Source organism: Aptenodytes patagonicus, chromosome 2 (genome assembly GCF_965638725.1).
Source record: "Aptenodytes patagonicus chromosome 2, bAptPat1.pri.cur, whole genome shotgun sequence".
NCBI lineage: Eukaryota > Metazoa > Chordata > Aves > Sphenisciformes > Spheniscidae > Aptenodytes > Aptenodytes patagonicus.
Genome location: NC_134950.1, coordinates 69,161,855 through 69,174,378, shown reverse-complemented (window position 1 = coordinate 69,174,378; position 12,524 = coordinate 69,161,855). Strand labels below are relative to the sequence as shown.

The 12,524-nt window shown below is 42.2% G+C and overlaps 1 protein-coding gene across 1 annotated transcript in view; it reads left to right on the top strand.

The window, feature by feature from the left end:
• The window catches only part of TMEFF1 (transmembrane protein with EGF like and two follistatin like domains 1), a 125,481-nt gene that overhangs the window by 66,764 nt on the left and 46,193 nt on the right, over window positions 1-12,524 (top strand). The window contains exons 2-3 of the mRNA XM_076330177.1: window positions 3,554-3,663; window positions 8,203-8,332. Coding sequence (XP_076186292.1) covers window positions 3,554-3,663; window positions 8,203-8,332 — 240 coding nt within the window. The remainder of the gene's footprint in view (window positions 1-3,553; window positions 3,664-8,202; window positions 8,333-12,524) is intronic.

Sequence of the window (12,524 nt, the reverse complement as noted above, 5' to 3'; positions counted from 1 at the left end):
AGGAAGTGTATTGGCTGCACAGATACTAGCAAATCATTTTTAATACCTCATTTCAGGTCTTTGGAGATTAATTTTATCATAAATTTGGAAGCCTGATTTAATTGTGCTAATTATATTTTCTCCTGGGAGTTGATGGATTACTACTTACCATCTTCTCACTGTACGTAATGAATCACACAGAGGCTTTCTCTTATTTATACCTGCAAAAAGTCTAGGAAATGAGTTGTGATGGGCATTAAAGAAACATGTAAGAAATTACCCTAAACCATTTGCTACGTGTTCTTACTCCTTTCATAGGTCTGTTCTCACATTTGATGATAATGATTCTGTTCTTCTGGAAATAATTGCAGAAACTCCATTTTAATTCTCTCTCTCTGGGGAATCCACTGAAGAGAGAGCATATTTCAGACGTGCAAGACATCCACTGTTCCTCATCACGTCTCTCTATTAACATCCATTCTCATCTATTCATTTTTGAGCCAAACGCTGTAGATGTGGGAGAGTCATTATGGCCACCACACTCCTCCGTACTTGTGATTCCATCAGGTGCAATCGTGCGCCTGTCAGAGGCTTGATTTCGCAGCTGCTGGAATTTGCCACTGAATGGAAGCAGGCATTAGGTGACATCCTGTCATAGAATAAAGTTCATCTGTCACGTTGAAGTGCCAGTCACCAGGGTATCTTGTCTTTTGTATGGTTTTGGAAAATCACGTTGGCTCCTGGTCTCTGAATGACCTTCCTTTTCATCTCATGCAAAAAAGCTTATAATCAGTATTTATCATTTATGTGGAAAGAAAAACAGTCCACTCCTAAAATTAAGTAACCATTAAAACGGTGTGCTTTCTGTCATCTTAATTCCTCCTGTGGATTTAAAAAAAAAAAAGAAGTCTCGGTTTCTTGGGATGAGGGGGGCTCACAAGGGCTGATTCCCCACCCCCATTTTCACGTCTCCTGTTACAGTTTTGTTCTGAAATCTTTCCCTTTCTCACTGGCTTTTGCAGCCAGAGCAACAGTCAAGTTCGGAACAAGTACCTCTCGGGTTCAGCCTTGATGCTCAACTGCTAGCTGGGGACTGTTTCTGACTCTCCCTGGGTCCCTCCCCTCCCATGCAGAAAAGTGAGGTTCCTTGCCCCCTCCGTGGCGAAGAGGCTCCTTCCTGGGTGGTCGTGTGCCCTCGTCACACGGGGGGACACAGAGGTAGGGGAAAAGTCTGCGCCACACTGCTTGGGCAGTTGGACATCGTGTAGACCCTCCGGATTTCAAGCACAAGTAGCAGCTGCCAAGGGGTTTCTTCTGCTGATTGAGGGTATCAGGTGGGATGCTGCGAAGCACCGAGTCCAGTGAGCTCAGTTGAGAGTTGAGAAGGAGGACCCACATCTCTTTAGTTTCCTGGGCTGATGAAAACAGGATTTCGAAAGCTGTTCACTCTGTAATTTGTCTGTCCGGTTGCTCCCTTTTATAAATTGCATTTTCTCAAATGCGGTATCACCTAAAGGTGGATCCTGCTTTCAGATATGACAATCATTTCCCTTTAATTAATCTTGATAGTTTGTTCATCTTTGCAGAACAGATCTTCACGAGAAGAAAGAAAGGCACATTTCCTTCAGGAGCGAGTTATGAACACACTAAATTGAAAAGCTGCGATGTTCTGTCACATTAACTCGGTCCCTACAACGCAGCAGTTGCACTTGATAAATGGCGACATTAAGAATAACATTAGAGAACATGTGCACAGGGTTGTGACGGCAACCAGGATACCTAACTACCCGGTGTTACACGCATTGTCCTCCTCATTTATGCCTTTGGAAATGATGGACGTAGGGAAAAAAAATCAGGTTTTTTCCAATTTTTTCTCATAGTTGACAAAATATGTGGATTATAACTGGACCTTCTGTTGAGCTATAATCCCGTAACTTTAGTGCTATGAAAAAAATGCGTAATGATGCTGTATTAAATATAGCATAATTTATTACACAAATTATTATATAATTATATATTTATTTACATAAACTACGTGTGTGGGTGTGTAACGTTACATAAACCCACAGGAGCAGTTTCCCAGGGTGTCTGTCACTGGCATGCCGAAGTGCTGACACTGCTGTAAGCAGGAGGGTGACTGCCTATTTAAGACTGTGAGCGGCAGCGAGCGTTATTTTCTTCTGCTTTTGAGCTACCTTTCCCCATTTCTGAATGGCCGGTATTCAGTGCTTTCTTAAAGCCAGTTATCTGGGTACGGCTTGCTTATTAAAAGTCACAGACATTATTTTAAATCACACTGCTGTTAACGAATCTCTTTGGTGGGTCACATTACTGTAGAGTCCTGGAGGTTTCTGACTCGAGCCGAAGCACAGACAGCTTCGAATGATACCCTTTGATATCAGTGCAGCCTTAAACAGTGGCAGGGGATTTTTCCAGAGCCCGTGGTGTTATTTTCACCTTTTCATTGCAATCAATAGTAACAGCACCGTTCCCATGCAGCCTGGCGAGGTCATGTTTAGGCTAACACTGACCACTTCCATTATCCCACTGGTGCCTTCTTTTGCTCTCTCTCCTATACATAGCTCAAATCAAATACTTATTTCAAAAGAATATATTTATTCTCCTTTAAAACTACCCTTGGATGTGATGCCCAAAAAAGCTTGAAGCTTAAAAGCGACTTTTGTGTTGGAGCTATTGCCTGTGCAGTTGGTGTGTACAGCCCCTTGGTTTCCCTCTTGCCAGCTGTACCTCTGCTGCAGGCTTACTGAGGCAGGAGCTGCATTTGCGCTCCATATTTTTATGCAGCAGCTAAGACAGAGGGCTCTGGTTCATTACTCTGGCTCCTACAGTGCAAGCAAATTATAATAGTTTGAACACACTTCGGTTTATTTTTAGTCTGAAGGATGACAGTGTGGGCAAGGCGGAGACTGGAAAACTGGGCAGAGAAATTCTGATGTTTTAGCTTTTCTTCTTCTTAGAATCATAGAATCATTAAGGTTGGAAAAGACCTTTAAGATCATCGAGTCCAACCGTTGACCCAACACCACCATGCCCACTAAACCATGTCCCTAAGCGCCTCATCTACACGTCTTTTAAATACTTCCAGGGATGGTGACTCAACCACTTCCCTGGGCAGCCTGTTCCAAGGACCTTTGTGGCGAGTAAGGCAAAAAGAGGTAGCGGGTGAGAAACACGGGCTATGGCTCGTGTAAAGATCCTGACTCCTGCTAGGCGTAACTTCTGCAGAGGAAGGTTTTGTACTGGGGGCATCCCCGGGGGCATCCCGGGCAGGGGGGACATGGAAGGGAATTTGGGCGGTGTAAACACGCGCCTGCTCTGTATCTGTTTGCGTGGTGAAGCGGCGTTTAGCCACAGCCACTGTGCCAACCAGGCAAAGCTGCCTCTGGGGAGCAGGGCGGAGCCGACGCAGGGCAGCCCGGGGAAGAGCTCTGGCTTTTTCCTTTAATTTCTGTATGGGGGTAAGGCAGCGGGGGGGCTCAGTGGGCTTGAGGACAAGACAGTCCCCAGAATTACTCATTTTACAATTTCTTTTCTTTTTTTATTTTTTTCGCAGAGTTAAATGTAAGGGAATCCGACGTAAGAGTGTGTGATGAATCGTCATGTAAATATGGAGGAGTGTGCAAGGAAGAGGGCGACGGCTTGAAATGTGCGTGTCAGTTCCAGGTAAGGGCTGCTCACCTTTTTGTTTGTTCTGACCAATCTTTCAGGTATATTGAAGTATTTGTAGAATCACCACTTTAAAAATTTCGCTCATCAACAGGCTTATATAGTCCAACCATGGGCTCCTTTTTAATGGCACTGATTGGGGTGGTATGTGACTGAACTTCAGCAGGGTGTGCTCAGGGAACAAGTGGAGAGTGTAGCATCACGTTAGCTCCCCGCATGGTTTTGGTGAGTCGGCCAGCAGCACAGACCGACGTGGGGAAGAACGGAGGGCCACCACGTGCCGGGCACCCACAGCCCCCGCGACCGGCACAAGCAGAGGTGGGGAGCGCCCGGTGACACCCGCTCTCTGCCTCCCCACCTTGCCTCATCCTGCCCCGAGACTCGAGATGGGAGGGGAGGTGACCAGGAGCGGGGCATCCAAGCGTTGTCACACACACCAGATGAAGCTTTATAATCTAAATGCAGTACTTACTATGGATTGCTTACTCTAATACCCAGTATTTGGAGGATTCTTTCCCGCTCTGCTGGTGGCCAAATGTGGTACATTAGACCCTGGAAGTTCTTAAGGCATTTTGAAAATCAGATGATAACAGGATCACCAGTGATCATAAAGTTTATGAATGAAAACAGTGAATTAGTCCCACTCAGGAAAAAAAAAGTACGGAAATTTGATCAAAAAAATATCCTCTGAACTTTTAAAAAGTAGTAAATAGCAAGTTCAATTTGCTTCGTCAGTTTTTGAGCCTTTAGTTTACAGTTTTTATAACTTATGGTGATCCTTCCTCCCCTCCCACCCCCCACTTTTTAAAGAAAAGAGAATACTGAGGTTCTTTGTTTTTACCATTTATAGCCAGGACAAATGTATCAAATATTTTGAGACTCCTGGTAAAACCGGAAGAGGTGGCAGTGTTATCAACCAACCCTGGAGTGGGCTATCTGTCAGTGTTTTAAAAATAATCGTGTGTTCTGTTTCCAATAAATAATAAATCAAGGGGAACCAGAATAGCAACAGTGTGTACAGGATCTTACACGGGTTTTGGATTCCAGTGTTTCAGAGCTGGCTTTTGATGTGGTGTCGTTCAGGTGGGTACCTATGCTGAGGGCATCCTGCAGCTTACGTCCCATAAGAACAGTGGGATCCGACTGCCTTTTAAAGGGAGGAAAAATTCTTAGGAGAAGAGGTTTATTGATCAGCCTTCACTCTGTCTGTAACTTTTATTTATGAAAAATAGTAAGATCAAAACCCAGTAATGATTTTAAAAAAAAGGAAAAGAAATTCAACCCTAGGCTAAGCAAAGGTTTCATTTATTTTCTGTAGGTGGTAAATTTTACGACTTCCTAATATTCAGGTCATGAGGACTAAAAAAGATACTTTGTCTTAAAGAACGCATTTTTAAAACTAGTATTATTTTTAAGCTAATTATAACTTTACTGGTACATCTTGAAAAATTTAAGGAAAGAAGGCTAAGAATGAGGAGAAGGTATTGTATTTTTCAGACATAGCAGGTTGAATTCTTCCTGTAACTCTCAACCTTAATTATTCATCTGCAACTAGCACCACCAAAATATCCCAGGCAACAAACACCCAGCCCGAACTGTTAGGTTTTCTACATGCAAGACTATCTGGTAGCTAGGTAATTTTTTTTGCAGGCACTGCAACGCTTTGAAAAGGAATTAGGCAAATTTGTGTACAGTGGTTCAGCTGAACACACGCTGCAAGGAAGAGGTGGGGGTACCAGCTTGTTCTCCCTGAAGTGCGTTTCCTATTCCCCACAGGTGGGACAGAGCACGTGGATAAATGGACCCCTGGTCCGATCCAGCAAGGCATTTCTCACGCTCTTAAAACAGCAGGTTTTAGAAAAATGCACTCTAGTGAGAGAGTTGCCTAATTAAAATAGTGTCAGGTCCCGGTGCTGGTCAGGTGAGGATTTTCCTGCTGGAGGGGGACTGCTGCCGGCTGTGAGGCTGCAGCCCTGGCTGCCTGACAGTGGGGCATTTTGGGGAACAGAAGGGCACGGCTATTCGCAGCCGCCCCTGAACTAAGGCCAAGGCTGGCACAAACCATCCCTCGGATTCGGGAAAATGCATAGAGATTTCTGTTCTCGCCACTCCTTCCTCCTCCTCCTTATCTGCTGCCACCCCCAGCCTGGCAGCGTTTCTTAACTGTTTGGTCTTCTTTAAATATTAATAAGTCATAGTTTTTCCTCCTAGGATCCCCTTTGGAGATGACTGGCTGCCAGATTTCAGCGCTGTCACTGAAACAGCTATAATGTCATGGCAGCAAGAGCTCTGCGGGCCACGACCTCTCTGAACACCTTGTAGGCTTTCTGTGTCTTGCCAAGTCACCTAACATAAAGCAAGATACCGAAGTTTGATTCCCCAGCATCAAATTTACAAATTAGACCGTAGGAGAGGTGCTGAAGGATTCAACTGGGCTCTGCTTGCAGTGACCTTAATGATATCCTGACTTTCTGCAGGCCTAGTCGGGAAAAAGGATAACTCCCTTTTTATTACAGCGGAGGTGGAGGATAACACAAATTCACCAAACTTTCGGAAAGGTCTTTTGCTGTAATTTGGATGGTGTTTTACAAAACCTAAATTAAAACGTGATCAACGCCTAGTGAGTGTGTTAGGGACTGGCGGGGGGAGGTGAGAGAGAGCCGGCACGGGGCTCTTTTCGATCTCAATAAGGAAGGCTTGACAACAAATGGTTTAATAAGATAACTGCTTTAATAAGACAGAATAGGAGAAGGAATATAGATAGCGAGTAGACCTTACGTCCCTTCAGATGCTGGGCACCCTGCAATCATGCAACATCGGATGGAGCCTGGATGGATTTTCCCACAGGACGCTGTGCAGAGCAGATCCTGTCCATGGAGAGAAGCTCTCCCTTTTGGTCATTGGAGCTATTAGAGGATTTCCTCACAAGAAAACAACTCTACTCCTAAAGGACGTTTACGTGAGAACTTTTGGCTGCACTGTACTGTATCACTAAAGGCTTACCAAACTGTAAAAAAGAAATCACTTTGCCTCTCATTTTCTATCCTCAGGACAGAAACCTGCAACTTTAAAACATCACACAGCAACTTTAAGATTGAATAGAGAATTATCTATTGGAAAGTATTGTTCCCCCCTGTTTAATTATTCCCTAGAAGTGACTGCTCAGTGTGAGATATGATAGGACTGACGGTTGTAGTTGAATGTCTGAGAGCTACTCACTATGGGAAAGTATTACAAAACTGTTATAAATCGTTTTCAGAGCTGGCAGCATGATTTATTTCTGTCCGTGCATGCTTAGTTCGTTCTCGGTTGGTCATCTATGGCAGGATGACAAAGGAGGAAGGCTAATTAGCTTCAAAATTATGTTTTAAAAATTGAGTATTTTCAGGTTTGTGTATGCCAAAGCACAAAGAAACTGTTGTGGCAGAGACTGTCATTTGGAATTTGGAGAAGAGACTCTTGTCCTTTTGGGGCAGTTTAGCTTAACTAATGCTGCTATTTCTGTGTGAACTCTCACTGGTTGAACTATACCAGTTTAATCATACACTATATATGGTTAATAATTTGGTGGCTAGTCTGTGTCTTTCTTCATTTCTTTTTGTTGTTTGGGTTTTTTTGCCTTAGGGTTTTAAAGATGCAAAAGGTGTCTGGAATTACAGTTACCATTGCAGCCCCAAACAGGGCAACGTCTCCTTTTCCACGCAGTGAAGCGGGGTTTGGATCTCCAGTTCAGCAGGGAGCGGTGCAGCACTCGCAGGTGTTAGGTGCATTGGTGGTCTCAGTGTGTTTCCCAGCATTTTAATACACATTATACACGCAAGGGTTATATAATCCGTCTTGCTTAGAATGTAAGAAAATAGCAAAATACAGGCTGCTCCTGCCAAAGCCATTCCGAATGATAAGTTTTCCTTTCTTCTTTCGTTTTATTAAATGTACCAATGCTACTGACTTTAAGATCAAAATTTTTCAGTATAGTAATACAAAAGCATTATTATAGTTGTTGACCAAGTAAAACAGACTCATGATGCTCAGGAGTTTAATGGGGATGGTCATTGTTTTCCACCTCCCCTGAAAGACCTCTCTACGATCAAAAAATTAGCAAATCTCCCCTTAAGCACTGTTCACCTTAAATTTTCCTTTGCTCAGTTTCATCCCACTGTGCTTAGTCATACATTCTTGTATAATCTTGAAGAAGTTTTCTCCTTTCTCAGTGTGTTTATCCTTCAAATACTTCTAGATGTTTGTCATATTCCCTCTAGCCATTACTGAGTCCCACTGTAGTTATTTTGTTCTTTTAATCTTTCCTACTGAATTCCTATGTTCAGCCCATACAGAGTTGGACTATTATTTCAGTGATCTGAAAGGAATACACAGTGATATTGAGAAACTAATATATTTTAAATCTTCCTTTAGTGAACGGCGTTATAAGTTACTGCTAGTAATTCATATTTACACAACTATCTTCCTGTATATTAATATGAAGTTGAGATTAATCACATGATTTTTTATGACTGAGTTACTTAATTTCTTTTTCAGTGTCACACAAACTACATTCCTGTTTGTGGATCAAATGGAGACACTTACCAAAATGAATGCTTCCTCAGGAGAGCTGCTTGCAAGCATCAGAAAGAGATAACAGTGGTATCAAGAGGACCTTGTTATTCTGGTATGTAAAACATCATTTTGTGTCACTGATGAATGATGTTATATGGTTAGCTCTTTAGCTTTGCCCTTAATTCCAGAGATTTTTATTTCCGTGCTTTTCCTAGAATGAGACAATGTGGAAACTCCAAGTCCTCTTTAGCGATGGAATATAGTTACAGAGAAGAAACCTGATAGATCTTCTGATATGCTAACAAGTTAATAAATAAACATTAAAAGTAAAAATACTTTATCTGAGAAAATAGTTTGTGAATGCTTCTGTTGTGTGTATAGAGGAGCCTTGATATATTCATCAAAAGGCTTACAACAAATCTGGCGCAGACTCCAAATTAGTCATTTCTTTAGGACTCATTTTTTGGATGTACAGAATTAGCGTGACACCCAGCAAGTGACACTGATCATCCTGACTGCCACCCTGCCTGTATCCAAGGCATCGTCTTTGACTAATTTCACTTTGGGTCATTACATCAAAGGTATGCATAACGCTTACAAAATCATTGTACCTCGCATTTCTAACGGACTAGCCTTTTCTGTCTTTCCACAAACTTAAAACACAGATTTTCCACACACTTAAGATACATGGGACGGGCTTTCGCTGTCTTGAATATGCAACATGCTCTTGGACACAGAAACTTTAGCCAGCAGAGGCTTCTGAACCTCTGGACAGATTCAGTGCTGGTGAGACCAGACACGTGGCTGGCTTTCTCAGAATTAAATTAAATGACTCAGTACCATCAACAACTGCATTCTTTGGTACATAAATAACACACAAAAAAATTTAAGTTGTGGGACATCCCTCATCTTTTGATACACAATAGTTACTGGGAATAGCCTAAGCAAGGTTACATCTGTATGGCAGCCAAAAGCATGATTACAGGTCAGGTGCACACTCCCAGCTAGCTTTACATTCTCTAGTCTAGTTATCGATGACAATTTAGAGGTAGCAGCAGCTACCCTGGTAGCTGCAGCAGCCTATCTGGAAATTAGGGTAAATATTTGGGCAGTGTACCTAGGCCAAGTTCCTTGCTGCTGCTGCCAGGCCCAGAGCTACCTCATTTAAATGCAGCGTGGCTGTGTTTTACGCGAGCTGCTCTAATGCCATTGACTGCAGCACAGACCTATACTGAGATTTGGGGTTGTTGACCAAGGTCCAAAACGATCTATGACGTTGGTCCTAGAACTGAAGGAAACCTGCGTTTTGTGCCCAGCTCAGCCGCGTAATTCCAGCATACCTCAGGCAGATGACTGAACATACCTTCTTTCTCAATTTCCCACCTGTAAATTATCTCCAGATGCTGCAGAAATAGGAAAAAAATGCATTACAGTTTTGGAGCACTCACATATGCCTATAACAACACCCAAGAAGTACGAAGGTTTGAATGGAGGATGTATAAGTAATTTTTTTTTTTCATTTCATGCTCAAATTATTTTAAGAAATAGACTCACAACATGAAAATTTCTTTCCCTCACTAAAATAAAATACTAGGATAATGTTTCAGGAACAACAAAAAAAAGTGATTATTTTTATATGCATTCTACCCTACTAAGAAAAAGACATTTTGAAATGAAAAATTGATTCTTCTCAGTCTCAGGTTGCTTGCAGCTAATTACTACATTACTCAGCTAGTCTGGGATTTTTTTTTTTACCTCCCTCTTCTTTTCTTTAAGTCCTACATAAAACCCAGGAAACGCAGCATACTTTTTAGCACTTAGTGTAATAGATCAAGACACGTGCTGAGACACAATTGATCAGAAAGTACTGAGAACACATTTCCAAAACTGAGGATGCAATTCAGGCTGCCTACTGCATTTACACTGGCGCAATTTAAAGCACTTCAGCGGGGCTCTATCAGAACCATACCTGCGACCCCGAGTGTCTGACGTGCTCCGGCTGATGTGAAAATATTGGATGATAAAAGCCATCCTCTGGAACCTGTCCATGCCCTGGTCATCGAGAAGTCAATATATTTGTACTCTTGACCTGTAACACATGTATGTTGAGAATCAAATGCCCAAATTAAAAAATCCTTTACAGACCCCCATTCATTTTCACCGGGTGCTTTCGAATTTGCTATGAAAATGCTTTGTTCTGGGACGTCATTGGGAGCTGAGTATGGATTCACCAGTTTCCTATCAGAGTTTCGGTTTTTCAAAGCAAAGCTTCATCCAGGACGCACCCGAGACAGTAGGGCGAAATTCCCCCATAGTGTGGTAACAACTATTTAATATTTAAAGTACGTCAGACTTCTGAACCTCATACAACACTTAAATACTTCCCGTTTGCTAGGGATTGATACCTTCTGAAGCTATGGCACTGAAACAGACTATATTGAGTGATTTAGTCAGACCTGTTTCTTGGCAGGTAACATTTTGATTAAATTTTACAGTCATGGGTGATTTAACAGCATAATTTCCTTTGTCCGAGTGCTGTCAGAGTTGCAAGATCCTAAAATAAGCAGCATTAAAAAAAAAGAGTCAATCATAGGTGCTTTAGGAATGAACAAAATGCAAGTTTTTACATTAAAAATGGTGTTTTAGAGAAAGGTAAGAGAATGTATGGCTGAAGTTTTTAGGACTGCATATACAGGTCTTAACATTATCAAAGCCTATTTTTCAATGAAGGGACATTGGTGGTTTTTTTTCAAAATACCGGGTTTACAGAGGTGTTTCTATGCCTAATTACCGCTGGCACAAGCTGTGGCTGATGAGGGTCTGTGGGTTGCAGCCAATGCACGTAGCCCCATGTTGCAAAATGCAGAGAAACTAGGAAAATGAGTGAAATGCAGCTTTAGTGTTCTCTTTGCCTAATACCTTAATATACCATTGAGAAACGATGGGTCAAATCAAACTGTATAGAATTTTTGCCTACGCCTAACCTGGCCTTTGGCATTCATAAAGAAGCAATCACCTTGTCTGTGACTGGGTGGAGACGAACAGGGCTGCGAAGCAAAGGCCCTGCTGGTAGTACTTCCCATCTTCCACAGCTTCTCCTCCTTGCTCTGAGGGATTATGTTATGAACAAGATCAGAGCACTGTCCCAGCCTTTTCCTTTTGTTTTTTATTTCTCACACTTATCGGTTCCCTGTTTGCAGTTCAGCCCACAACCAAATGCAGAGATGGGACCATCCAGCAGCGCATGGGGAGATGGCAATACCTACACCCGGACTCCTGCCAGGCTCACAGCATCGGCGGTCTTGCTGCTGACCTGAAACCTTTATCAGTTCATAAAGGGTGACATTACATTGAAATTCACTCATGTTATGACATCCTCTACTGGAGATTATCCTGAACTGGCTTGCTAAACAGATTTAAGAAACCAGGAAGAGAGGGCAGTCAGGGTGCTCAGAGCATTGAGGAGGAGTGTCACCAAGTCCCTTGATTTCTTCTGCGTCCTTCTGTTGGTGAATTTATTGTCTTTTATTAGTTTAAATAAAATAAATTAATTTAGTAAATAAGAAATAGACCTTTACGATTCATGTCTAAGAATGTGTTCGTGTTAGCCCGCACACAGAGCCACGATTTTTACTGCTGTCAGATTTATATTATGTGCACATGAAAATGTAACAACACAATGATGCAGTACTTGATATATTGTACTTATATATTCTCAGTGTACTGTATATATTTGGAAGGCACGGTCCATTGCTTTTTCTACTGGGATTTCTAACGCTAAAAGAAAAGCTATTTGCAGAACTAGAAACAAACACTGTAGCTCTGTTTTAAGGAATGATTCTCTGAAGAGTGGCTTTAACTTAGTGTCCTTCAGTCTGAAGCAATCAAACTCTTACCCTGAATTTGAATGCACAGGTTTTTACAGTAAGTGGTTTTTTTGTGGGAGGCTTACAGTGAAGCACAATTAGATGCACACATTGTCCTGAAAAGAAATATAATAACCTCAGTTTAATCCTTTCGAGGGAGTTAAGGAAGAAATGCTAGGCAACTCAATTCTAGATTAAGAAAGTGTGAAAATAACTCTTTATGCACTAGCAAGAAAGCCATAACAAACCTGAAAACCTGCTATAAAAACATACGTTCATTCTGAGAGCTGACCGAGACCCTTACTCCCGCATTCAGTTCAGTGCAGGAGCTTTCCTGTCCAGCCTGCGAGGAGGGTTTGCGACAGCACAGTGTCACCCTTCAGTTATTAGGAAATGTTTTGGAAGAAAGAACAAGGCATACCCAGACATACCTCATCA